Source organism: Anomaloglossus baeobatrachus, chromosome 5 (genome assembly GCF_048569485.1).
Source record: "Anomaloglossus baeobatrachus isolate aAnoBae1 chromosome 5, aAnoBae1.hap1, whole genome shotgun sequence".
NCBI lineage: Eukaryota > Metazoa > Chordata > Amphibia > Anura > Aromobatidae > Anomaloglossus > Anomaloglossus baeobatrachus.
Window position 1 is genome coordinate 595,190,602 of NC_134357.1, and position 27,049 is coordinate 595,217,650.

Consider the following 27,049-nt stretch of genomic DNA (forward strand, 5'->3'; position numbering starts at 1 on the left):
CTCAGTGCCTGCAGTTCCCGAGCAGCCTCCAGCAGGGGTCGCTCGCCGTCGTCTCCATCTCGCCGTCACGTGACTCCGGCCTGGCTCTTCCAGTACAGGGAGGGTAAGATGGCGGCCGCGGTGGATCCGGAGCCTGGCGCCGCCGCCTGTGACTGAGCCTCCCGCCCGCTCCGCCGCCCTCGGTCCGTGCTGCCCGCAGTCTCCCGCCCAGCAGCCCCCGGTTCCGCCAGGATGAGGGGGCGGAGGGGGAGGCCGCCGAAGACCCCCTCGCTGCCGCCCGCAGACACGTCCCCGGGCCCCACGGCCGGCCTGCGCTCCAGACTGCGGGGAGTGAGCAGCCGGGGCCGCTGGGTGCTGCACGGAGACGCGTCCCCCCCGGCCCGCGGCCGCCGCAGGAGGAGGAAGGCCGGAGCGGGCACCCGGGGCCGCCGAGGACGAGGCCGCGCCTGCAGCAAGGTGGTGTACGACGACCACGAGAGCGACGAAGAGCGCCGCGAGCTGGAGGACTTCCCCGAGGAGCCGGACGACGAGATCGACGACGACGACTACCGACACGAGCTGGACGAAGACATCGATGACGACGACGACGCCAGTTACTGCACGGACAGCAGCTTCCGGAGCCTCAGCACGTACAGCAGCAGCACGACCCCGGGTAAGAGGACCGGGGGAGGAGGGGAGAGCACAGGGGACTGGGGGAGGAGGGAGGAGGCGGCGTGGAGAGCCTCTGCACGTACAGCAGCAGCACGACCCCGGGTAAGAGGACCGGGGGAGGAGGGGAGAGCACAGGGGACTGAGGGAGGAGGGGAGAGCCTCAGCACGTACAGCAGCAGCACGACCCCGGGTAAGAGGACCGGGGGAGGAGGGGAGAGCACAGGGGACCGGAGGGGGGGGAGAGCCTCAGCACGTACAGCAGCAGCACGACCCCGGGTAAGAGGACCGGGGGAGGAGGGGAGAGCACAGGGGACTGAGGGAGGAGGCGGCGTGGAGAGCCTCAGCACGTACAGCAGCACGACCCCGGGTAAGAGGACCGGGGGAGGAGGCGAGAGAACAGGGGGGAGGGGGAGATCCTCAGCACGTATAGCAGCAGCACGACACCAGGGGGAGAGGACCGGGGGAGAGGGCGTGGAGAGCCTCAGCACATACATCAGCAGCACGACCCCAGGTGAGCGGTCCAGGGGAGGAGGGGAGAGCCTCAGCACGTACAGCAGCAGCACGACCCCGAGTAAGAGGACCGGGGGAGGAGGGGGAGATCCTCAGCACGTACAGCAGCAGTACGACCCCGGGTAAGAGGACCCGGGGAGGAGAGGAGAGCACAGGGGAGCGGGGGAGGGGGAGATCCTCAGCACGCACAGCAGCAGTACGACCCCGGGTAAGAGGACCCGGGGAGGAGGGGAGAGCACAGGGGACTGGGGGAGGAGGCGGCGTGGAGAGCCTCAGCACGTACAGCAGCAGCACGACCCCGGGTAAGAGGACCGGGGGAGGAGGGGAGAGACCAGGTGACCGGGGAGGAAGGGAGAGGCGGGGGGAGATCCTCAGCACGTATAGCAGCAGCACGACATCGGGGAAGAGGACCGGGGGAGGAGGAGGGGCGAGCTGGGGGAGATCCTCAGCACGTACAGCAGCAGCAGCAGCACGACATCGGGGAGAGGACCGGGGGAGAGCCTCAGTACGTACAGCAGCAGCACGACCCCGAGTAAGAGGACCGGGGGAGGAGGGGAGAGAACAGGGGACCGGAGGAGGGGAGAGCCTCAGCACGTACAGCAGCAGCACGACCCCGGGTAAGAGGACCGGGGGAGGAGGGGAGAGCAGAAGGGGGAGGAGGAGGACGGGAGAGCCCAGGGGATCGGGGGAAGAAGGGAGAGCTGGGGGAGATCCTCAGTACGTACAGCAGCAGCACGACATCGGGGAAGAGGACCGGGGGAGGAGGAGGGGCGAGCTGGGGGAGATCCTCAGCACGTACAGCAGCAGCAGCACGACATCGGGGAGAGGACCGGGGGAGGAGCGGAGAGCACCAGGGACCTGGGAGAGGAGGAGGGGAGAGCCTCAGCACGTACAGCAGCAGCACAACATCGGGGGAGACGACCGGGCAACCAGGGAAGAGGAGAGCGGGGGAGGTGATTGCCTGAGGACCGGGGAAGGAAGGGGTAGGGACCAGGAGAGTTCGAGGGAAGAGGAGAGCATGGGGACTGGGTGGGAGGGCGAGCATAGCACAGGGGACCGGGGGAGGAGGGGACAGCACCTGTTACCGGAGGAGGGGGGAGCTTCTCTTGTACAGCAGCACTACCCTGGGTCAGAGGACCACCAGGGGAGGAAGGGAGAGCACAGAGGACCGGGTAGAAGGGGAGAGGTCCAGGGAAGGAGAGCATTGGGGAGGAGGGGTGACAACCGGGGGCTGGATAGCATTGAGGAGGAGGGGCGACAACCGGGGGGGGGGGGAGAACGAGAGAGGGGGGGGGGGGAAGGAAAGCATTGGGGAGGAGGGGTGACAACCGTTGGAGGGAAGGAGAGCCCCGGGGATGAGGGGTGAGGACTTGGAAGGGGGGGTGGGGGGATGAGCACCTGGGACCTGAGGAGGAGAGGAGAGCAACGGGGATCTGAGGAGAAGGGGAGAGCGCTGGCTACCTGTGGAGGGGAGAGCACGGGGCAGGACTAGGGACCTGTTGAGGAGAGGAGAGCATCGGGGACCTGAGGAGGGGAGGAGAGCTGGGGAATACAGGGAAACACAGCGCCACCTGCTGGGGAGAAAGCGAGAAAAAATACGCCGCCTTCTCTTTCTTGCGGCTCAGTTCCTTTTCTCCTCCTCGTGGCTCCGTTCCCCGTCTCCTCCTCGCGGCTCCGTTCCCCGTCTCCTCCTCGCGGCTCCGTTCCCCGTCTCCTCCTCGCGGCTCCGTTCCCCGTCTCCTCCTCGCGGCTCCGTTCCCCGTCTCCTCCTCGCGGCTCCGTTCCCCGTCTCCTCCTCGCGGCTCCGTTCCCCGTCTCCTCCTCGCGGCTCCGTTCCCCGTCTCCTCCTCGCGGCTCCGTTCCCCGTCTCCTCCTCGCGGCTCCGTTCCCCGTCTCCTCCTCGCGGCTCCGTTCCCCGTCTCCTCCTCGCGGCTCTGTTCCCCGCCTCCTCCTCGCGGCTCCGTTCCCCGCCTCCTCCTCGCGGCTCCGTTCCCCGCCTCCTCCTCGCGGCTCCGTTCCCCGCCTCCTCCTCGCGGCTCCGTTCCCCGCCTCCTCCTCGTGGCTCCGTTCCCCGCCTCCTCCTCGCGGCTCCGTTCCCCACCTCCTCCTCGCGGCTCCGTTCCCCGCCTCCTCCTCGCGGCTCCGTTCCCCGCCTCCTCCCCGCGGCCCCGTTCCCCTCCCGCTCCTCCCCGTTCCGCTGCTCTCAGAGCATCTGCTGATAGATTCCCTTTTTGAAGTGATGGCCGTGGCCCCTGGCTGGGGGAGGCTGGCCGTGGCCCCTGGCTGGGGGAGGCTGGCCGTGGCCCCTGGCTGGGGGAGGCTGGCCGTGGCCCCTGGCTGGGGGAGGCTGGCCGTGGCCCCTGGCTGGGGGAGGCTGGCCGTGGCCCCTGGCTGGGGGAGGCTGGCCGTGGCCCCTGGCTGGGGGAGGCTGGCCGTGGCCCCTGGCTGGGGGAGGCTGGCCGTGGCCCCTGGCTGGGGGAGGCTGGCCGTGGCCCCTGGCTGGGGGAGGCTGGCCGTGGCCCCTGGCTGGGGGAGGCTGGCCGTGGCCCCTGGCTGGGGGAGGCTGGCCGTGGCCCCTGGCTGGGGGAGGCTGGCCGTGGCCCCTGGCTGGGGGAGGCTGGCCGTGGCCCCTGGCTGGGGGAGGCTGGCCGTGGCCCCTGGCTGGGGGAGGCTGGCCGTGGCCCCTGGCTGGGGGAGGCTGGCCGTGGCCCCTGGCTGGGGGAGGCTGGCTGGGGGAGGCTGGCCGTGGCCCCTGGCTGGGGGAGGCTGGCCGTGGCCCCTGGCTGGGGGAGGCTGGCCGTGGCTGTATTTTCTGACTTTTCCTCTTCTTTTCACAGGACGGAGGAAAGCCCGCGTGCACCGGCCCCGCTCGCCGATCTTTGAGGAGAAGGACGTTCCTCCGCTGACCTTCCCCAAGTCGTCGGAGGACCTGCTGCTTCCCAGCGAGCACCTGATGGACGTGATTGCAGTGTACGAGGTGCTGCGCACTTTCGGGACGGTGCTGCGACTCTCCCCTTTCCGCTTTGAGGACTTCTGCGCCGCTCTGGGGAGCCAGGAGCAGTGCACTCTGATGGCCGAAATGCACATCACCCTCCTGAAGGCCGTCCTGCGGGAGGAGGACACCTCCAACACCAGCTTCGGACCGGCCGACCTGAAGGACAGCGTGAACTCCACCTTGTACTTCATTGATGGCATGACTTGGCCAGAGGTGCTGCGGGTGTACTGCGAGAGCGACCGCGAGTTCCAGCACGTGCTGCCCTGCCAGGAGGCGGACGACTACCCCTACGGACCCATCCACAGCAAGGTGCAGGTGCTGCTCTTCCTGGTGGATCAGTTTCTAACCACGAACATGGCGCGCGAGGAGTTAATGTCGGAGGGCGTCATCCAGTACGACGACCACTGCCGCGTGTGCCATAAACTGGGCGACTTGCTCTGCTGCGAGACCTGCTCGGCGGTCTACCACCTGGAGTGTGTGAAGCCTCCACTGGTGGAGGTCCCGGAGGACGAGTGGCAGTGCGAGGTGTGCGTGGCCCACAAGGTGTCCGGCGTCAACGACTGCGTCTCTGAGATCCAGAAAAACAAGCCCTACATAAGGCACGAGCCCATCGGGTACGACCGGCACCGGAGGAAGTACTGGTTCCTGAACCGGCGGATCATTATGTAAGTGGCTCCGGATCTCTGACAACTGCTTACAGCTGGGGTCCGGTGGTCTCCAGGGTTGTCACCAATACAGCCGCCCAAGGATAGAGGAGACGGCCGGTGTCCAACCCCCTACCCTACAGTGTGGCCTTCGTGCAGTGTATGGAGGTCCGGGGCAGTGAGCATTAACTGCTCCCGCGGCCTCTCCTTCACTTCTGGGGCCGCTCATTAGCCTCATGCATATGCACTGCTTTCCCCGCCCACCAGCATCTGTGATTGGTTGCAGTCAGTCTCCAGCCTGAGTGACCGCCCGTCTTGACGCTTCCAATCACAGGTGCTGTATGCGGGTGTCTCATACAGTAGAATAAAATATTTAATAGTTCCCCCATATTATACCAGCACAGATAAAGTCCACGGCTTCAGGCTGCAGCCCCCAGCCGTGCGCTTATCTTTTCTGGGTATCAGAATACGAGGAACCGCATGCGCCTTCTTTTTTGTAGTATTATTATATTATATATATTTTTTTTTTGTAAATGGCGTGTGGTCCCCCCACTTTTGATACCCAGCCAAGATAAAGAGACCCATTCTTATTGGGCCTCCCCAGCCTAAAAATAGCAGCCTGCAGCCACCCAGAATTGCCGCATCCATTAGATGTGACAATCACGGCTCTTCCCGATTGCCCTGATGCGGTGGTAATAAGGGGTTAATGTCAGCTCATAGCTGCCACTAAGCCCTAGATTAGTAATGGGAGGAGTCTGAGACCCCCCCATTACTATTCTGTAAGTGAAAGTAAATAAACTCAAACATCCTAAAAAAATCCTTAACACCACTTATTAACTCTAAAACACCCCTGCAGGTCCGCCGTAATCCACACGAGGTCCTACGACGATCCTGACTGCTACATCTGAGTCACAGCGTGCGGCTATAGAGCACAACCGCCCGCTGTAACTGCAGGCAGAGACTGAACCGCGATCAACGATGATGTCTTTCAGGTTAGTTATGGCCGCAGCTGGAGGTTCCCCCGGTCCTCCGCCTGTAACCGAAGGTAACCTGACCGCAGGGTTCTTTATTAAACTAGAAGGTCCCCTGAGGTGAGGTCACTGACTTTTTTGAGGTCCCATGATGTCAGGTTACCTGTGGTCACAGGTGGAGGACTGTGGGAGCCTCCAGCTGTGACCACAAATCACCTGAGACATCACGGCTGATCGCGGCTATGTCACTCACTGTGACTTCAGATGTAGCAGAGCTGAATCATTGTGGGACCTTGTGTGGATTACGTCGGGCCTGCAGAGGTGTTTTGGGGGTTAATAAAGTGGTGAAAGAGGGTGGGGTTTTTTTTGTATTTTATTCCAAATAAAGGCATTTTTTGGTGTTTGTGTTTATTTACTTTCACTTTCAGATTGGTAATGGGGGGTCTTATAGACGTCTCCCATTCCTAATCTAGGACTTAGTGGCAGTTGTGAGTTGCGATTAACCCCTTATTACTCAATTTCCACTGCACCAGGCCAATCGGGAAGAAGCGGGTAAAGTGTCGGAAATAACACATCTAATAGATACGACAATTCTGGGCTGCTATTTTAGGCTGGGGAGCTCCAAATAACCATGGGTCTCCTCAGCCTGCGAATACCAGCCCCCAGCTGTCTGGCTTTATTATGGCTGGGTTTCAAATTTGTGGGGGACCGCACACCGTTTTTTTTAAACATTTTTATTTATATAATTTAAACAGTCCGCAAGCGGTTCCTCCTGTTTTGATACACAGCTAAGATGGTGGAGGGCAGTGAGAGCTCAGGCAGATGAGTGTGGCAGTGGTGGTCTGTGTTGTCCTTTGCTAGTTTACATGGGACTGCGTGTCTTCCGTCTGCAGAGAAGAAGACTCTGAGAAGGAGAAGAGGATCTGGTACTACAGCTCCCGGCCGCAGCTGGAGGAGTTACTGGAGCAGCTGGACCGGACACAGTATGAGGCCGACCTGTGCAAGACGCTGGACGACCTGCGGGAAGAGATCCACCGCCACATGGACATCACCGAGGAGCTGACCAACAAGGCACGAGGCAACAACCGCTCCTACCTGTCCGTGGTGAACGGTGAGGACCGGCGGAGCCGGGGACAGACAGGCAAGGGGTGGGGGGGTTGTGGGGGGGGCGCCGCTCAATCACCTACCATCTCTCTCTTCTGTCCCTTTAGAGGAAATTATGGAGAGACTGAAATCTAAAGTGGATGCAGCAGAGCCGAGCAAGCTGCCGGCGGAGGGAGAAAAGCCGGACAGTGCCGCCGAGGGGGAGAGCAGCAAGGAGTCGCCCGAGGCCCCCGAGACGGGAGGTAAAGGCCCGGCCGAAGGTGAGACTCATCATGTGGGGGGCGCAGGGTCCATCCTCCCATGTTCACACACTCACGGTGTGTCACTACTCTTACAGAGAGCGCCGAGGCCAAAAAAAGCAGCACAGAGGAATCGGCAGCGTCCGATAACAACAAATCCACAGAGGCAGAACCCGAGACGTCTCAGGCCGTAGATAAAGCGGCAGATAAGATCCCCGAGCCGGCAGCCCCTGCAGGTACGTGTCCCCCTGCCCTGCCAGCTGTGGGGGTGTATACATATATTGGGTGCTGACCTCTGTTCTCCTGCACAGACTCAGAAGCCGGCACCGCACCGCAGACAGACGACTGCTCTGCACCAGAACAGCCGGGGGATAAGCCCCCGAAGCAGGAGGACACTGGTGAGTGAGGACGAGGTCCCCTGCCCCCCCATACACCCTGTATAACGCTACAGCTTTGCTTTTGTGTTTTTAGTAGTTGGGGAATGCAAGTTGGATAAGAGCCCTGTGGAGGCGGCGGACCCTCCATGTCCGGGGCGGACCCCCTCCAGGATCGTGACGCGGCTGAGGAACCCCGACAGCAAGTTAAGTCTGTGGAAGAATCACCAGTTCAGTGCCGCAGTCCAGGAGGCTAATAAGATTTATAAGGAAGGCAGAGAGGTTTGTGTTCTGCGTCGGCCCCCGTGGACACCTCCGCCCTCCGTGTCCACCTCCGCTGACGGATGCTGTGGACACCTCCGCCCTCCGTGTCCACCTCCGCTGACGGATGCTGTGGACACCTCCGCCCTCCGTGTCCACCTCCGCTGACGGATGCTGTGGACACCTCCGCCCTCCGTGTCCACCTCCGCTGACGGATGCTGTGGACACCGAGGTTCGGCCACCGTTGACCTCTCTTTCTACTTTTTAAGGTCTGACTTCCCCCCCCAGACGCTGCACTTAGGGGCCGGAGCGGCTGTTGCTCGGACAGGTGCCCGTCGGGCCTTTAGTAACTCGCCCTCGCTTCGCCCGTACAGGTCCTGGTGGTGAATTCTCAGGGCGAGATCTCCCGGCTCAGCACCAGGAAGGAGGTGGTGATGAGGGGCGTCTCCGGTGCACACTTCAAGCTGGGGCAGGAGGCCAAGTATCGCATGTACCACAATCAGTACTCCACCAACTCGTACGCCCTGAACAAGCACCAGCACCGCGAGGACCACGACAAGAGGCGCCACCTGGCACACAAGTTCTGTCTCTCACTCATCGGCGAGTTCAAGTGGAACGGCTCTGTGCACGGCTCCAAGGTGCTGACCATCTCCACCCTGCGGCTGACCATCGTACAGCTGGAGAGCAACGTGCCCGCGCCCTTCCTGCACCCGAACTGGGCTTCGCACAGGTAACCCAGCCTATGTCTCCTCCGCTTGTGTATCCCTGCGCCTATGTCTCCTCCGCTTGTGTATCCCTGCGCCTATGTCTCCTCCGCTTGTGTATCCCTGTGCCTATGTCTCCTCCGCTTGTGTATCCCTGCGCCTATGTCTCCTCCGCTTGTGTAACTCTGCGCCTATGTCTCCTCCGCTTGTGTATCCCTGCGCCTATGTCTCCTCCGCTTGTGTATCCCTGTGCCTATGTCTCCTCCGCTTGCTGTAACCCTCCACCTCGTCTCCTCCGCTTGCTGTAACCTCCACCTCGTCTCCTCCGCTTGCTGTAACCTCCACCTCGTCTCCTCCGCTTGCTGTAACCTCCACCTCGTCTCCTCCGCTTGCTGTAACCTCCACCTCGTCTCCTCCGCTTGCTGTAACCTCCACCTCGTCTCCTCCGCTTGCTGTAACCTCCACCTCGTCTCCTCCGCTTGCTGTAACCTCCACCTCGTCTCCTCCGCTTGCTGTAACGCTGCGGATGACATCACGGCCGTATCTCTGCCACAGGTCAAACTGGATCAAGGCCGTGCAGATGTGTAGCAAGCCCCGGGAGTTCGCGCTGGCGCTGGCCATCCTGGAGTGCGCCATCAAGCCTGTCGTCATGCTGCCGGTGTGGAAGGATTCTCTGGGGCACACGAGGTAACGGCACCGCACATGAGGGGTCTGATACGTCTGCCGTTAGCGGCCATTCTTGAAGACCACTTGTTTGCAGGTTACGGAGGATGACGTCCATGGAAAGAGAAGAAAAAGACAAGGTGAAGAAGAAGGAGCGGAAACAGGAGGAGGAGGAGACCATGCAGCAGGCCACCTGGGTCAAGTACACCTTCCCCATAAAGCACCAGGTATGGCGGTCCCACGTCACGGCCTCCGGTGGTCCACGCCCTGCTGCGTCCCTCAGAGACGTGACCAGCCGCTGCTTATTTTTAGGTCTGGAAGCAGAAGGGGGAGGAATACCGGGTGACCGGATACGGCGGCTGGAGCTGGATCAGCAAGACGCACGTCCACCGCTTCCTGCCGCGATTACCGGGGAACACCAACGTCAACTACCGGAAAATGCTGGGTGAGCCACCGGGTGTATACCGTATACTGCAGTAGTGTGTGTATATATCGAGGCGGTGTGCTGACAGCCGTGCCTTCATCTCCTCCGCACAGAGAAAACGGAAAGCGGTGACAAGGAGGAGATGGCGGAGAGGAAGATTAAGGCAGAACCTGCCGGTGCCGCGAGGGACGAGCTCAAGGACCAAGCCAGGACGGTGAAGGAGGAGGCGAGAGGTGTGTACCGGATCCTCCAGAGCTGCGCTCCCCATAAAGGTGTCACGAAACGGGGGGTAGGAAGCGGGAGTCACACCCCTTCTTTCTACCACCCGACAGACAGAGCACGTGACTCGCTCTCTAGCGCCCCTCTTATAGTCAGGCCAATTATGGAATTGCCCGACAATAAGCCAGGAGGCCGCTATTCTCCTGTATGATTGAAGGGGTCCCGGTGAGAGTAAGGTATATATTCCCCCGACCTCAGCGGATGGAATATACCTAATCCTCCCAGATCTCACTGGTTGCCCCACAATGATCCTTGGCATAAACTCGCTGCCACCAATCGATTACGATAACTATTCACCGAGCACACAGACGTGGAGTTCAGGATTAAATTATATATGTTTTTACAATATGGAATTTACAGAATATATACATAGGTCAGAGTACATCTACAAATAGGGCATGGTCACAAACAGAGGCAGATCAGGCAGTTACCTTATGCGTCTGGCCACAGGGGGGCGCCGTTCGACCAGGGTTCCAGGGACTTTCTCACAGGTGTATAGTACACTTGACCCCCGAGCAAAGACCAGCTAAAAATGTCTGAACTGGGTTTATCAAACTGGCTCAATCCATGTCCCCTCCCCTTTTGGTGACCTCGCAGGGGAGCACTGCCCCACCCCTGTCTTGACACTAAAATAATATCCCAAAGTGATTATTGGCCATAACTTTGCCTGGGAACGTCGTAGGCGGACACCAATGCTCTCATTTTTACAGTTATGATTTTACCTTCACAATGATAGGACACATGGCTAGTCTGCTGGTGCCCCACTGGCCAATATCAAATTTGGGATACCTACAAAGGTCCCACACCTATATGGCATCCTGGGATGCCATATTTCTGCTTGACATATTAATAGGAAGCACGGCTCACGAGATATTACACATTTATTCCTGGTGCCTGTCTGTCTCGGGTGTTCAGGATGCCTGTTAACTAGTTAGGAACTTCTTCTACAGGGTCACTGAGAGGGATCTTCCTCCCCTTTGTTCTCAAGGCCTGAACAGGACACCTAATTTCCATATCATTGGAGATTGCCTTTTGTTCACTCCACTGACAATAGAAAATTTCCTCAAGTTAATTAGCATACTGATTGGAGCCTCTTTAGGCCTGAAAGCCCAGTCACACACAAGGGATATGGTCATACCCCTGACAAGATGGCGGCTATAGGAATATGGCTTATAGCTCAGAAGATCCCTATGTCCTCACAAAGGTCTATCTAAAGACCCCAAAACAAATGATAGAAAAGCCCTTTATACCCTCAAAAACCTTATATCCTTCTGCTTTTATAGGTCTGGAAGATGACGAATCCATCAAAGAGGAGGCCATGGAGGAGGACGCAGCGTGTGGCAAAGAGGAGGCCATGGAGGAGGACGCAGCGTGTGGCAAAGAGGAGGCCATGGAGGAGGACGCAGCGTGTGGCAAAGAGGAGGCCATGGAGGAGGACGCAGCGTGTGGCAAAGAGGAAGCCATGGAGGGGGACGCAGTGTGCAGCAAAGAGGAGGCCATGGAGGGGGACACAGCGTGCAGCAAAGAGGGGCCCTTTCCGGATGCCGATTTGATCAACGTGAGCCTCGGCTTTCAGAGGAGGACCTGGTATAAGAAGCTGAAGTCCTCCCGCCTGGACGTCTTACTGGAGCGGAGGGAGAGACAATTTGCTTACGAGGAGAAGCAGCGACTGGAGAGACTCAAGCTTGGCAGCGCCTCACAGCAGCACAGAGGATTACTGGACGGCGGGAAAGCCGGGAGTAAAGGCACAGCCCGGAAACTGGACATGGACAGCGCTGATGTCGTCAGCCAGGACACTGTCACGTCCAGCAGTCCGGCCCCCGGGGACGACCCCGCACAGACGGCACAAAGTACATGTAGCATTGCGGAAAGTGAGACCAAAGAGGAGCCCCCCGCCGGTGCAGAGTCGCGCCAAGACCACCCTACTTCCAATAGTCCGGAAATGGTGAGTGATAAATCTGGAGGAAATCCTGAGCCGGCAGCAGAAAGCCCGGACCAAGGCCGCGACGCCCCGGAGGATCGCTCCACGGACGGAGAAGTCATCGCCCCGCAGGTTAACGGGAAGGACGACGTGTTCCTGAAGAGAAGCCGCGAGCAGGAGATCGAGCCGAAGGTGAACAACATGCACGGAGCCAAAACAAACTCCGCCAACGCGCCAAAACCATTCATGAACGGAGACGTCAACATGGAGGAGGAGAATGGAGTCTCCGCAGAGGAAGGGGCGCCCCAGAACTGCCCAGACACAGCTGATAACAGCGAGCCCCAGAAGAGCGCCTCGTCCCCGGTGACCTCCGCCGAGGAGTCCAGCCTCAGTAATGATTCCATACAACAGAACGGTTTACCCCCCGACACCGAAAACGGGGAGGACAAAAAACTGACGGTTGTCACAGAAGTGACCACTACGACCACCACCGTGTCCACCTCCAGGACCGTCGCGGAGGTTTCCAGTAAGTCCCCCACGCAGGAGGTGTCCTCAGAGAAGACGTCGGTGTCGGGCACCACGACCACCACCGTGACCAAAATCACCTCGCCGAGCGACTGCGGCGTCCTGTCCGTCAGAGAGCACAGCAGAACGGTGGTGACCGCATCAGACTGCACTGCCACACCGGCCAGCACTGTCTCCTCACTGATGACAGTCAGCAAAGCGTACACCACCAAGGACCGCGTGCGCCTCATGAAGTTCTCCAAACCCAAGAAGTCCCGGTCGGGGACGGCGCTCCCCTCGTACCGGAAATTCGTCACCAAGAGCAACAAGAAGAGCATATTTGTGCTGCCGCTGGACGACCTGAAGAAGCTGTCGCGGAGAGGAGGCATCCGGGAGGTGCCGTTCTTCAGCTACAACGCCAAACCCGTGCAGGATATCTGGCCGTATCCGTCACCGCGCCCCACGTTCGGAATCACCTGGAGGTACGTAACCTGCCGGCCCTATGACAACACTTCCTGTTAGATGTAAGAGGCTTAGATTTGGATCCTTCTCGGGAAGTGTTGTCATGGGGTTCTCACATGTCCGTCTGTCCTTCACCCTCGCAGATACCGCCTGCAGACAGTCAAGTCCCTGGCTGGCGTCAGCCTCATGCTGCGGCTCCTTTGGGCCAGTCTGCGGTGGGATGACATGATCGCTAAGCCCCCTCCTGGTGGGGGGATGACGCGCACAGGTACGTAGCGCCCTCCTGCCCGGCTGCCATGTACGCAGCGCCCTCCTGCCCGGCTGCCATGTACGCAGCGCCCTCCTGCCCGGCTGTCATGTACGCAGCGCCCTCCTGCCCGGCTGCCATGTACGCAGCGCCCTCCTGTCCAGCTGCCATGTACGCAGCGCCCTCCTGCCCGGCTGCCATGTACGCAGCGCCCGGCTGCCATGTACGCAGCGCCCTCCTGCCCGGCTGCCATGTACGCAGCGCCCTCCTGCCCGGCTGCCATGTACGCAGCGGCCTCCTGCCCGGCTGCCATGTACGCAGCGGCCTCCTGCCCGGCTGCCATGTACACAGCGCCCTCCTGCCCGGCTGCCATGTACGCAGCGCCCTCCTGCCCTGCCGCCATGTATGCAGCGCACTCCTGCCCTGCCGCCATGTATGCAGCACCCCGAGCCCTACTGCCCAGCCGCCATGTATGCAACGCCCCGAGCCCTACTGCCCGGCCGCCATGTATGCAACGCCCCGAGCCCTCCTGCCCGGCCACCATGTATGCAGCACCCCGAGCCCTACTGCCCGGCCACCATGTATGCAGCACCCCGAGCCCTACTGCCCAGCCGCCATGTGTGCAACTCCCCGAGCCCTCCTGCCTGGCCGCCATGTGTGCAACTCCCCGAGCCCTCCTGCCTGGCCGCCATGTATGCAGCACTTCGAGCCCTCCTGCCCTGCCGCCATGTATGCAGCACTTCGAGCCCTCCTGCCCGGCCGCCATGTTTGCAACGCCCCGAACCCCCTGCCCGGCCACCATGTATGCAGCACCCCGAGCCCTACTGCCCGGCCACCATGTATGCAGCACCCCGAGCCCTACTGCCCAGCCGCCATGTATGCAGCACCTCGAGCCCTACTGTCCGTCCGCCATATATGCAGCGCCCCGAGCCCTCCTGCCCGGCCGCCATGTGTGCAACTCCCCGAGCCCTCCTGCCTGGCCGCCATGTATGCAGCACTTCGAGCCCTCCTGCCCTGCCGCCATGTATGCAGCACTTCGAGCCCTCCTGCCCGGCCGCCATGTTTGCAACGCCCCGAACCCTCCTGCCCGGCCGCCATGTTTGCAACGCCCCGAGCCCTCCTGCCCAGCCGCCATGTATTCAGCGCCCCGAGCCCTCCTGCCCGGCCGCTATGTACGCAACGTCCCGAGCCCTCCTGCCCGGCCGCCATGAACGCAGCGCCCCGAGCCCTCCTGCCCGGCCACCATGTACGCAGCGCCCCGAGCCCTCCTGTCCAGCCGCCATGTTCTGTCCGATATAACGGAGCCCTGTATTTCGTAGAGTCCTCAGAGACTGAGATCATCACCACGGAGATCATCAAGAGGAGGGACGTCGGCCCGTACGCCATCCGTGCAGAGTATTGTGTCCGGAAGATCATTTGTCCCATCGGTGTCCCGGAGGCTCCAAAAGGTGAGACCCTGAAGCCGAGCGGCGGCCCCCGGCACAAACCCCTGCGGACAGATGTAACGTACCACTCCTCTGTTACAGAGACCCCGACTCCGCAGAGGAAGGGGCTCCGATCCAGTGCACTGCGCCCTAAACGACCCGAGACCCCCAAACATACGGGTCCTATCATCCTGGAGACCTGGGTGACTGAGGACGAGCTGGAACTGTGGGAGATCAAGTGCTTCTCCGAGCGGTAAGTGCCGCATCCAGCGCCGCGTCCGACACCACCGGCCTGGACTATGACGCCTATCATCTCTGCAGGGTGGAGAAGGAGAAGCTCCAGTCCGGGGAGGGGAAGCCCGGGGACCTGAAGAAGGGCGAGGACGGGAAGTCTCAGGCGGACGCTCAGCTGAAGCAGCAGCGCCTCTCCGCCCAGCAGGTACGGCGACCTCCATTGGGTGTACCGCGGCCATCACACTTTGGGGGACGTAAGTTTGTGCCTCCTCGCTCTGCAAGGCACTTAATGCATGGTATCCTCTTTTTCCAGAAACGCTTGGAGCAGCAGAAGCAGTTACCGCTCACGGGCGGCGCCACCATCGCGGTCACCACCAGCGCCACTCTGACCACGCCGCACAAAATCGTGATGGGCTCCTTATCCACCTCCGTCACCCCAGGGGCCAAAGTGATGCTGGCCACCAAGATCGGCTCCCCGACCACCGTCTCCTTCCAGCAGAACAAGAACTTCCACCAGACCTTCGCCACGTGGGTGAAGCAAGGACAGACCACCACCGGTAATGGGGGGGCGGTGGTCACAGGCAGGAGGGGCGGCGTGGGGGAGGTGACAGCAGCAGCGGAGGGCGAGACCTGGTGGGCTCACACGGCCGGATGCCTTGTGTTTTGTAGCCTCCAGCACAGAGGTTTCCTCGGCCACTTCTGCCACCACCTCAGGCCAAACCTTCCAGATAAGTGGCAGTCCGGTGTCTGTGGCCGGGAAGGTCCTCACTAAGCTGCCACTTCCGGCCAATAGCAAGATATTAGCCGTGACCGTGCCCTCGTCCCCGGGAGGTAGGGACGCTGCCGGCCGTACGGTACCTTTCCTGTGGGGGGCCGCCGGCTATAACCACCAGTCTTCTCCCGTACAGGTGTGGTGCAGGTGCAGCAGAAGGTGCTGGGCATCTTACCGTCCACCACGGGGGTGCAGCAGACCTACACCACGTTCCAGCCGCGGACGGCGACCGTGTCCATCCGGCCGAATAACGTGGGAACGACTGGGACCACAGCGACCACCCAGCAGGTGCGGACATGGGATTGGGGACCCTTGGCCGATGTGTGAAATGATCCCGCGCTAATGACCCCGCTCCCGTCCTAGGTGATCACGGCCGGCGCTCAGATCCGCCCCGCCATGACTGTGATCCGGACGCCGACCTTGCCACAGTCGTCGGCCGGGAAACCCATCATGCGCACCCCCCTGATGGTGCAGCAGGGGATCCTGCAGTCCGGTACGTGTCTCCTGTGCAGCGGCGCTGCCGCGTGGTGCAGGAGGTGTAATGTTATAGCAGTATAATGTATGCCCACAGGTCAGCCGCAGCAGGTGGTGACGCAGATCATACGGGGGCAGCCAGTCACCACCACTATGCCCTTAGGAACCACGGTGTCCAGTGGGGGGCTGAAGGTGGGCACTCCAGTACAACAGGCTCAGCCGCAGGCCACCACTCCGCAGCCCAGCAGACCGCCGCAGCAGGGGCAGGTGAAGCTGACCATGGCGCAGCTCACACAGCTGACGCAGCAGCAGGTAAGTGCCAGGTGTGGCGGGTTCGGCCCGGGCGGGGGTCATCGGGGGCTGCGGCTAACACTTGTCTTTATATAGGGGGGTAACCAGAGCCTCACAGTTGTGGTGCAAGGTCAAGGACAGACCACCGGCCAGCTGCAGCTCATCCCACAAGGGGTGACCGTCATCCCCACCCCCGGGCAGCAGCTGATGCAGGCCGCCATGCCCAACGGTACCATCCAGAGGTTCCTGTTCACTCCGCTGCCCCCGGGCTCCACGCCGGCCAGCACGACTGCCACCACCTCCACTGCTGGTATGTAGCAGCTAGGTCCTCGCCCTCCCTCCCCTTGCCCGCTCCACGGTTCCCCGCCCGCTCCACGGTTCCCCGCCCGCTCCACGGTTCCCCGCCCGCTCCACGGTTTCCCGCCCGCTCCACGGTTCCCCGCCCGCTCCACGGTTCCCCGCCCGCTCCACGGTTCCCCGCCCGCTCCACGGTTTCCCGCCCGCTCCACGGTTTCCCGCCCGCTCCACGGTTTCCCGCCCGCTCCACGGTTTCCCGCCTGCTCCACGGTTTCCGCCCGCCGGTTCTGTGTTCTTGCTCCCGATTACAGATCTGTTCTCTCCCATCAGCCTCGTCATCATGTGAACAGAAATCTTCAGCCCAGATTCCCAGCAGCCAGATGGCTCCTCCAGCTCCGGCCCAGTCCTCACAGACCCTGCCTCAGAGCATGGACCCTCCGATGTTACCCCCACAGACCTCCGATCAGAGCTTGCCCCCGTTACAGGCATCTCACCCTGCCGGGACCTCGGGTGACGGGCAGCCGCAACAGTCCGCAGCACCCGAGACGGCACAAAATCTGGCGACCTCTGACACGACCACCGCTGCTCACGTCCCCCCGGTCTCTGTCCAGATGTTGTCACAACCGTCGGCCCAGCTGAGTCGACCCCAGATGCAGACTTTAGCCGCCAGTCCCGGCCAGGCGCACCCCTCCATCCAGATGACCCTTCCGGCTTCATTCCACATTCAGTCACCTCCGCTGCAGACAAAACCTACGGTGCAGTCCCCGCCCCGAGGGCAGCTGCAGATCCAGCCGGCACAGACGCAGGTCATCACCGTCCCCCAACTCCACCAGCAGATGCAGGTCCTGTCCCACCTGCCCCCACAGGTGATGGCCCAGATCCAGCAGGGAGGGATCCCCCAGCAAATCAAACTGCAGCTGCCCTTCCAGATCCAGCAGGCCGGGCCGGGCCAGGCGCACCAGATCCAGAACGTGGTGACGGTGCAGGCGTCCAGCGTCCAGGAGCATCTGCAGCGGATAAAGCAGATCCAGGAACAGCAGGGCAAGAAGAAGCATCAGGAGGCGAAGAGGGAGCAGACGCTGCAGGGAAGCAACCAGAGCGAGATCATCCAGAAGCAGGTGAGCGGGGTTGCGCAGGGGGGCCGCGCAGGAGACTGCGGGGGGCCGCGCAGGAGGCGGCGGGGGCCGCACCACATCTGTGTCTGACTGCTGTCTCGGCCCCGCAGGTGGTGATGAAGCAGAATGCTGTCATTGAGCACCTGAAGCAGAAGAAGACCATGACGCCGACGGAAAGAGAAGAAAATCAGAGGTAGAGACCCCCAGGGCAAAGGCTTGTGGGTAGCCAATGCTGCCAGCATGGGTTCTGTCTGACAACCTGGTATCTGAGGATATATCCTGACAGGCGGTTGTCGGACGAGGCGGTAACGGATGCATCTCTGTCGTTCAGGATGATCGTGTGTAACCAGGTGATGAAATACATCCTGGACAAGATCGACAAAGAAGAGAAGCAGGCGGCGAAGAAACGCAAGCGGGAGGAGAGCGTGGAGCAGAAGAAGAGCAAGCAGAACGCCAGCAAGCTGTCCGCTCTGCTCTTCAAGCACAAGGAGCAGCTGAAGGCCGAGATCCTGAAGAAGAGGGCGCTGCTGGACAAGGAGCTGCAGATCGAGGTGCAGGTAGGTCCGGCCAACTGGCGCATGGTGGGGGGGAGGGGGAGCGTGACTGCGCTTAGTGTAAGGAGGGGGAGCGTGACCGCGCTTAGTGTAAGGAGGGAGGGGGAGCGTGACTGCGCTTAGTGTAAGGAGGGGGAGGAGTGTGACCGTGTATAGTGTAAGGAGGGGGAGGAGTGTGACCGTCTATAGTGTAAGGAGGGGGAGCGTGACCGCGCATAGTGTAAGGAGGGGGAGCGTGACCGCACATAGTGTAAGGAGGGAGGGGGAGTGTGACCGCGTATAGTGTAATCTGTATCCTCTGACAGGAGGAGCTTAAGAAGGATCTGCATAAAATCAAGAAGGAGAAGGAGCGCGCCCAGGCCGCTGCCGCCGCTGCTGCAGCCGCCCCCCCCTCCTCCACCACCACCGCCCCCCATTCCGTCACCACCGCCACCCCCACCTGTGCACCGACCGTCGCCCACTTCCCCCACCACAACCTCCTCCTCCCACAAACGGAAGAGGGAGGAGGAGAAGGAGCATCATCATCATCACCACCATCCCCATCATCCCTCCAAGCCGAAAAAGAAGAAAATAATCTCCGCTACCTCAAAAGACAACAAGAAGGACAACAAGCTGTACTGCATCTGCCGGACGCCGTACGACGAGTCCAAGTGAGTCCCCGCCGCAGCCATAGAGATAGAGATATGTGCTTTTATATATATATATAGATAGATAGATATGTATGTGTCAGTCACTGTGTGTCTATTATATCAGAATTCAATAATAATCTAATGATCACAATCAGCCATTGTCCTTATTGTCCCCTCTGCCCGGAGGGGGGGTAGGAGAGAGGGGAAGCATAGGATGCGGATAGACGTGACCTCATACATTGCACAGTAAACCTCCACCTATGCTTTGCATAAGTCCTCCATCCTAGGGGTGGGAGTACGACCTGTGATTGGCCCATATTTGTCTGAAGCTTTTCCATGAAGAGTCTCCACATACAATAATGTATATATAAAAGTATTAATAGTTTTGGATGATTTCAGCCATGTCCAGAATGTTCTACCCTTGTCCCCGGCCTCTCTCTTCTGTCTTTCTTCTGCCTCCTCTCTCTTCTGCCTCCTCTCTCTTCTGCCATCTCTCTTTTCTGCCATCTCTCTTTTCTGCCATCTCTCTTTTCTGCCATCTCTCTTTTCTGCCTCCTCTCTCTTCTGCCTCCTCTCTTCTGCCTCCTCTCTCTTCTGCCTCCTCTCTCTTCTGCCTCCTCTCTCTTCTGCCTCCTCCCTCTTCTGCCTCCTCTCTCTTCTGCCATCTCTCTTTTCTGCCATCTCTCTTTTCTGCCATCTCTCTTTTCTGCCTCCTCTCTCTTCTGCCTCCTCTCTTCTGCCTCCTCTCTCTTCTGCCTCCTCTCTCTTCTGCCTCCTCTCTCTTCTGCCTCCTCCCTCTTCTGCCTCCTCTCTCTTCTGCCATCTCTCTTTTCTGCCATCTCTCTTTTCTGCCTCCTCTCTCTTTTCTGCCTCCTCTCTCTTTTCTGCCTCCTCTCTCTTTTCTGCCTCCTCTCTCTTTTCTGCCTCCTCTCTCTTTTCTGCCTCCTCTCTCTTCTGCCTCCTCTCTCTTCTGCCTCCTCTCTCTTCTGCCTCCTCTCTCTTCTGCCTCCTCTCTCTTCTGCCTCCTCTCTCTTCTGCCTCCTCTCTCTTCTGCCATCTCTCTTTTCTGCCATCTCTCTCTTCTGCCATCTCTCTCTTCTGCCATCTCTCTCTTCTGCCTCCTCTCTCTTCTGCCTCCTCTCTCTTCTGCCTCCTCTCTCTTCTGCCTCCTCTCTCTTCTGCCTCCTCTCTCTTCTGCCTCCTCTCTCTTCTGCCTCCTCTCTCTTCTGCCTCCTCTCTCTCTTCTGCCTCCTCTCTCTCTTCTGCCTCCTCTCTCTCTTCTGCCTCCTCTCTCTCTTCTGCCCCGGTCTCTCTCTCTCTCTTCTGCCCCGGTCTCTCTCTCTCTCTTCTGCCCCGGTCTCTCTCTCTCTCTTCTGCCCCGGTCTCTCTCTCTCTCTTCTGCCCCGGTCTCTCTCTCTCTCTTCTGCCCTGGTCTCTCTTCTTCTCTTTCTTCTTTCTTCTCGCTCTCCCCTCGTCCCCCGGCCTCGTCTGTTTCTCTCCTCTCTTTCTCTCCTCTCTCTCTCCCCTCGTTCCGCAGCCTCGTCGTTTCTCTCTCCCCCATTCCCCCGGCCTCAGTCCGTCCCCCCCCGGCCTCAGTCCGTCCCCCCCCCCCCATCCCCCTTGCAGCGCACAGTGTCCGTGTCTGTCTTGTCCTGTGAGCCCAGCTTCCTTTGTGGATCGCCTCCGGTTCTGCCGCTCTCAGGAGCTGCGCAGGTGGAGCGCAGTTCATTGCATGGTCTTAATCATCATCGCCCGGGAGGACTGACCCCTTCGGGGGCACTGCATTTACAGGCTTGTATTTGTCAGTCAGTGACCCCCCCTGGGACCCCCAGCCCTCCCCTGGCCTCTATATGTGTGACTGCCATCTCGTGTATGCAGGGTCTCCTCCCCTCCAGCGCAGGGGTCGGTAGGTAAGTGGGGTGTTGTGTGTTATCCTCCCGCCGCCATGACGCTCATGCTCCGTGTCCTGCTCATTTCTTGTGGTGGTCCGGTCATTGTGTTGTGCTGTCCCCCGGGACGTCATTGTTGTAGGGGTCATTTTGTTGAGGCCTCGGGTAGAGGAGGTGAAGCCCCCAGTTCGGGGGTCCCGTCCAGCCCTGTCACGCTGTGTTGTGTATGTGGTTGTGCTCTGATCGCCCTCATGTGTCCGGTTCTATGCAGAGGGGGTGCGTTTACCCTGTGGGGGTTCAATACGGTGCAGGCCGCAGTGTTCAGCCCCGGACCACCCAGCTCACACAGGTTTCATCCTCCGTACTGTGCCCTAGAGCTGCGCTCACTGTTATGCAGATTTACAGCTGAAATCTCCCAGCATTCCTTATTGTAGGAAAAATTGTTCCCTTCCCTTCACCCCACCCCCAGTTATACAAGAAGCTGCACTAGATTCTAGCAACAAGCAGCAGAATGGTGAGCGCTGCTCTGAACCTCGATACTATGGATCACTATCGCTAGCACCGGGGGTAGATCATCCCAAAATATCATTGATTTCAGAGGGAGAGTGGGAGGTAAACGAGCTGAGATTTCCGGAAGGGGGAGGTGAGATTTACAGTGTGTGTGGGGGGGAGATAAGCTGAGAATTGGGATGGGGACGAGGTTCCGGGAGGGTGGGAGGGAGGAGGTGAGATCCCGGGAGGGAGGAGGTGAGATCCCGGGAGGGAGGAGGTGAGATCCCGGGAGGGAGGAGGTGAGATCCCGGGAGGGAGGAGGTGAGATTCCGGGAGGGAGGAGGAGGTGAGATTCCGGGAGGGAGGAGGAGGTGAGATTCCGGGAGGGAGGAGGAGGTGAGATTCCGGGAGGGAGGAGGAGGTGAGATTCCGGGAGGGTGGGAGGGAGGAGGCGAGATTCCGGGAGGGGAGATTCCGGGATGGAGGAGGCGAGATTCCGGGAGGGAGGAGGTGAGATTCCGGGATGGAGGAGGCGAGATTCCGGGAGGGGAGATTCCGGCAGGGAGGGGGCGAGATTCCGGGTGGGTGGGAGGGAGGGAGGAGGCGAGATTCCGGGATGGAGGAGGCGAGATTCCGGGAGGGGAGATTCCGGGATGGAGGAGGCGAGATTCCGGGAGGGGAGATTCCGGGATGGAGGAGGCGAGATTCCGTGAGGGGCGATTCCGGGAGGGAGGGGGCGAGATTCCGTGAGGGTGGGTGGGAGGGAGGAGGCAAGATTCCGGGAGGGAGGGTGGGAGGGAGGAGACGAGATGCCGGGAGGGAGGGTGGGAGGGAGGAGGCGAGATTCCGGGAGGGTGGGAGGGAGGAGGTGAGATTCCGGGAGGGAGATGGCGAGATTCTGGGAGGGGAGATTCCGGGAGGGAGGAGGCGAGATTTCGGGAGGGGAGATTCCGGGAGGGAGGAGGCGAGATTCCGGGAGGGAGGGTGGGAGGGAGGAGGCGAGATTCCGGGAGGGAGGGAGGAGGTGAGATTCCGGGAGGGAGGAGGCGAGATTCTGGGAGGGGAGATTCCGGGAGGGAGGAGGCGAGATTCTGGAAGGAGAGATTCTGGGAGGGAGGAGGCGAGATTCCGGGAGGGGAGATTCCGGGAGGGAGGGGGGGAGATTCCGGGAGGGAGGGGGCGAGATTCCGGGAGGGAGGAGGCGAGATTCCGGGAGGCGAGATTCCGGGAGGGAGGGAGGAGGCGAGATTCCGGGAGGGAGGGAAGAGGCGAGATTCCGGGAGGGAGGGAAGAGGCGAGATTCCGGGAGGGAGGGAAGAGGCGAGATTCCGGGAGGGAGGGAAGAGGCGAGATTCCGGGAGGGAGGGAAGAGGCGAGATTCCGGGAGGGAGGGAAGAGGCGAGATTCCGGGAGGGAGGGAAGAGGCGAGATTCCGGGAGGGAGGGAAGAGGCGAGATTCCGGGAGGGAGGGAAGAGGCGAGATTCCGGGAGGGAGGGAAGAGGCGAGATTCCGGGAGGGAGGGAAGAGGCGAGATTCCGGGAGGGAGGGAAGAGGCGAGATTCCGGGAGGGAGGGAAGAGGCGAGATTCCGGGAGGGAGGGAAGAGGCGAGATTCCGGGAGGGAGGGAAGAGGCGAGATTCCGGGAGGGAGGGAAGAGGCGAGATTCCGGGAGGGAGGGAAGAGGCGAGATTCCGGGAGGGAGGGAGGAGGCGAGATTCCGGGAGGGAGGGAGGAGGCGAGATTCCGGGAGGGAGGGAGGAGGCGAGATTCCGGGAGGGAGGGAGGAGGCGAGATTCCGGGAGGGAGGGAGGAGGCGAGATTCCGGGAGGGAGGGAGGAGGCGAGATTCCGGGAGGGAGGGAGGAGGCGAGATTCCGGGAGGGAGGGAGGAGGCGAGATTCCGGGAGGGAGGGAGGAGGCGAGATTCCGGGAGGGAGGGTGGAGGCGAGATTCCGGGAGGGAGGGTTGGGAGTAGGCGAGATTCTGCAGGGAACGTCTCTCTCTCTGCATAGACCTCAGTCATGCTCCCATTCATTGCCCACAGCCTGTATTGTTCCTCCCGGATGCCCCACCTCCCGGATGCCCCACCTCCCGGATGCCCCACCTCTTGACACAGCCTGTGCCGCCCCCGCGGATCCACCAAGGAAGCTGTGCGCGTGTTCAGTGTGGCGCGGCGGCCGGAGCTTCTGACAATGATGTCGGGTGTTTGCTGTGAATTGATTGCAGGTTCTATATTGGCTGTGAGCTTTGTGCTAATTGGTATCACGGAGAATGTGTTGGCATCACAGAGACGGAGGCCAAGAAAGTGGATGTGTACATCTGTAATGAGTGTAAACACTCACAAGAGGGCAGCAGTGAGGAGTTGTATTGTATCTGCCGGACACCGTATGATGATTCACAGTGAGTCCGGCTCCTTTCTCTACTAACGAGCGCTTGTTGGATGTTGGCAGCAGTCGCTTCCCATTTCCGTAGTGTCCTCATTAACCAGAGCATGCTGTCCCCGGACCGGGGAGGGGATTGTCTGGTGACCCCGGTATCATGAGCTCTGTGCACCATGTGCTGCATGTCCTCCGGACTGATAACTGCGAGGCAGCCGCTCTCTCTGCTTCTCACCTGGCGGCTCCTGCTGCCTGGTCCTGTGCACTGCAGCGCTCTCCGCGCAGGGCTCCTCCACTCTCAGCTTCTGCTTTAGGGTTGTTTGGTGTCAGTGGCCGTAAGATCGCTCCTGGCACCCGTCCTGTGCGGTGCTCCCGGCGCCCGTCCTGTGCGGTGCTCCCGGCGCCCGTCCTGTGCGGTGCTCCCGGCGCCCGTCCTGTGCGGTGCTCCCGGCGCCCGTCCTGTGCGGTGCTCCTGGCGCCCGTCCTGTGCGGTGCTCCCGGCGCCCGTCCTGTGCGGTGCTCCCGGCGCCCGTCCTGTGCGGTGCTCCCGGCGCCCGTCCTGTGCGGTGCTCCCGGCGCCCGTCCTGTGCGGTGCTCCCGGCGCCCGTCCTGTGCGGTGCTCCCGGCGCCCGTCCTGTGCGGTGCTCCCGGCGCCCGTCCTGTGCGGTGCTCCCGGCGCCCGTCCTGTGCGGTGCTCCCGGCGCCCGTCCTGTGCGGTGCTCCCAGCGCCCGTCCTGTGCGGTGTCCCCAGCCTCCGCTCACCTCCTGCTCATGTGTTGCACTGTGCAGATTTTACATCGGATGTGATCGCTGCCAGAACTGGTTCCACGGTCGCTGTGTCGGGATATTACAGAGTGAAGCAGAGTACATAGACGAGTATGTGTGTCCCGAGTGTCAGTCCACAGAGGACGCCATGACGGTGCTGAGCCCACTGACCGACAAGGACTACGAAGGACTAAAGAGAGTTCTCAGGTCATTGCAGGTATGAATCCTTCTACCTCCTGTATTATACTCCAGAGCTGCACTCACTATTCTGCTGCTGCAGTCACTGTGTACATACATTAAATTACTGATCCTGAGTTACCTCCTGTATTATACTCCAGAGCTGCACTCACTATTCTGCTGCTACAGTCACTGTGTACATACATTACTGATCCTGAGTTCCCTCCTGTATTATACTCCAGAGCTGCACTCACTATTCTGCTGGTGCAGTCACTGTGTACATACATTACTGATCCTGAGTTCCCTCCTGTATTATACTCCAGAGCTGCACTCACTATTCTGCTGGTGCAGTCACTGTGTACATACATTACTGATCCTGAGTTACCTCCTGCATTATACTCCAGAGCTGCACTCACTATTCTGCTAGTGCAGTCACTGTGCACATACATTACTGATCCTGAGTTACCTCCTGCATTATACTCCAGAGCTGCACTCACTATTCTGCTAGTGCAGTCACTGTGTACATACATTACTGATCCTGAGTTACCTCCTGTATTATACTCCAGAGCTGCTCTCACTATTCTGCTGGTGCAGTCACTGTGTACATACATTACTGATCCTGAGTTACCTCCTGCATTATACTCCAGAGCTGCACTCACTATTCTGCTAGTGCAGTCACTGTGTACATACATTACTGATCCTGAGTTACCTCCTGTATTATACTCCAGAGCTGCTCTCACTATTCTGCTGGTGCAGTCACTGTGTATATACATTACATTACTGATCCTGAGTTAGCTCCTGTATTATACTCCAGAGCTGCACTCACTATTCTGCTGGTGCAGTCACTGTGTACATACATTACATTACTGATCCTGAGTTAGCTCCTGTATTATACTCCAGAGCTGCACTCACTATTCTGCTGGTGCAGTCACTGTGTACATACATTACTGAACCTGTAGTATGCTCCGGAGCTGCGCTCACTATTCTGGTTGAGTTCTGGTATACGGGGTGACCTCATTGAAGCTTCTCCTGCAGGCACATAAGATGGCGTGGCCGTTCCTGGAGGCCGTGGACCCGGAGGACGCGCCTGATTATTATGCTGTGATCAAGGAGCCGATGGGTGAGTGAGATGATGAGGGTTGTGATCCTCCTGTGTGATGTTTGCACAGCTCAGTATTTGGGGTGCTCCGCCCCCTACCAATTACTAATCCTGGGAACAGTGAGGGTCCGGGCTCCCCCTGGGGGGGCACAGGTGAACGTTCCCGTGCCGCAGTGAGCCTCGTTAGCGGCTGGTTGTGAGCGGACGTCATCCTCCTCCGCGGTCTCATCCTCTCTTGCCTCTCTCAGACCTGGCCACCATGGAGGACAGAATCCGCAGCCGATACTACAAGAAGCTGACGGAGTTCGTGGCCGACATGACCAAAATCTTCGACAACTGCCGCTACTACAACCCCAGCGAGTCCACGTTCTGCCAGAGCGCCGAGGTCCTGGAGTCCTACTTTGTGCAGAAGCTGAAGGCGTTCAAAGCGAGCAGGTGAGCAGCGTCCGGACCCCGTCCTCCATACCCTGGCATGTGTCCGGTGTGTGACCCGTTATCTGTTCTGTGCAGGTCCCATAACAACAAGCTGCAGTCCTCCTCCTCCTCCTCCTCCTAGACCGCGGCCACAGAAAGACACAACTTGGAGGGAAAGGAGTAATTTGTCCAAAGGACAAAAGCGACAGAGGAGACGGGTAAATGGCGAGCGGACGAGTCTGGTCCGCGTCCTCACCGGCGGACGTGGACCTGGCGTTTCCTGCGGTGGAGCAGCGCTCGCTCCGTGCATCACGTCGCATGTTCTTCAGTGAAGAAGCGGTTTAGCGTTCAGAGACTTTTTGACGTATTTATTTATTGCTCAGAGACCTTTTTTTATTCCTGCTCATTTGTCGACTAATTATTTTTTCTTACGAAAACAAAATTAAAAAAAAAAAAAAAGTTTATAAATGGGAAAAAAGAAAAAAAAAAACAAACCTCAGCCGCTCCGGACTCGACGCGGAGTTAAATTTGTCCTGTGTTTTAACACGATTCCTGTAAGTAAATGGAAAGAAACCAATCTGAAAAAAGTCATTTCTTTCTATGAAAGGAGAGGCTATCCGGACGTGTGACCGCCGCGACCGGACGCAGCGCCGCCACCTGGACTGTTAGGACTGATGACTGTTGGATGGGGAGGAGGGGTCCCCTCCCCCGCTCTGGAATATTAATTTTTGGGATTCTTTGTAAATTGTTTGTCAATTTGAATTTTAATTTCTTTTCTATGTAAAACTAAAAGTTCTGGATGTAAATGACACAATAAAAGGGGACGCCACGTCTCCTGCGACCATCGCCCTGTCTGCTGTGTGCCGGATGACAGTCTCCTGCGACCATCGCCCTGTGTCTGCTGTGTGCCGGATGACAGTCTCCTGCGACCATCGCCCTGTGTCTGCTGCGACCATCGCCCTGTGTCTGCTGCGACCATCGCCCTGTGTCTGCTGCGACCATCGCCCTGTGTCTGCTGTGTGCCGGATGACAGTCTCCTGCGACCATCGCCCTGTGTCTGCTGTGTGCCGGATGACAGTCTCCTGCGACCAT

The 27,049-nt window shown here is 59.9% G+C and overlaps 1 protein-coding gene across 1 annotated transcript; it reads left to right on the top strand.

Moving 5' to 3' along the window:
- The first annotated feature begins 74 nt into the window (after nucleotides 1-74).
- On the top strand, nucleotides 75-26,803 carry BPTF (bromodomain PHD finger transcription factor). The gene is given in 33 exon segments (XM_075351501.1): nucleotides 75-652; nucleotides 3,999-4,821; nucleotides 6,665-6,882; nucleotides 6,983-7,135; nucleotides 7,213-7,350; nucleotides 7,426-7,512; nucleotides 7,586-7,770; nucleotides 8,124-8,479; nucleotides 9,009-9,140; nucleotides 9,214-9,343; nucleotides 9,429-9,561; nucleotides 9,654-9,773; nucleotides 11,103-12,726; nucleotides 12,850-12,974; nucleotides 14,273-14,401; nucleotides 14,480-14,630; nucleotides 14,699-14,816; nucleotides 14,925-15,168; nucleotides 15,281-15,442; nucleotides 15,520-15,671; nucleotides 15,747-15,876; nucleotides 15,955-16,169; nucleotides 16,245-16,458; nucleotides 16,776-17,563; nucleotides 17,671-17,753; nucleotides 17,892-18,117; nucleotides 18,420-18,485; nucleotides 18,487-18,764; nucleotides 23,351-23,524; nucleotides 24,292-24,484; nucleotides 25,480-25,564; nucleotides 25,792-25,978; nucleotides 26,054-26,803. Coding segments are annotated over 33 exon segments (8,286 nt in total). The 5' UTR covers nucleotides 75-231; the 3' UTR covers nucleotides 26,100-26,803.
- The last annotated feature ends 246 nt before the right edge of the window (nucleotides 26,804-27,049 follow it).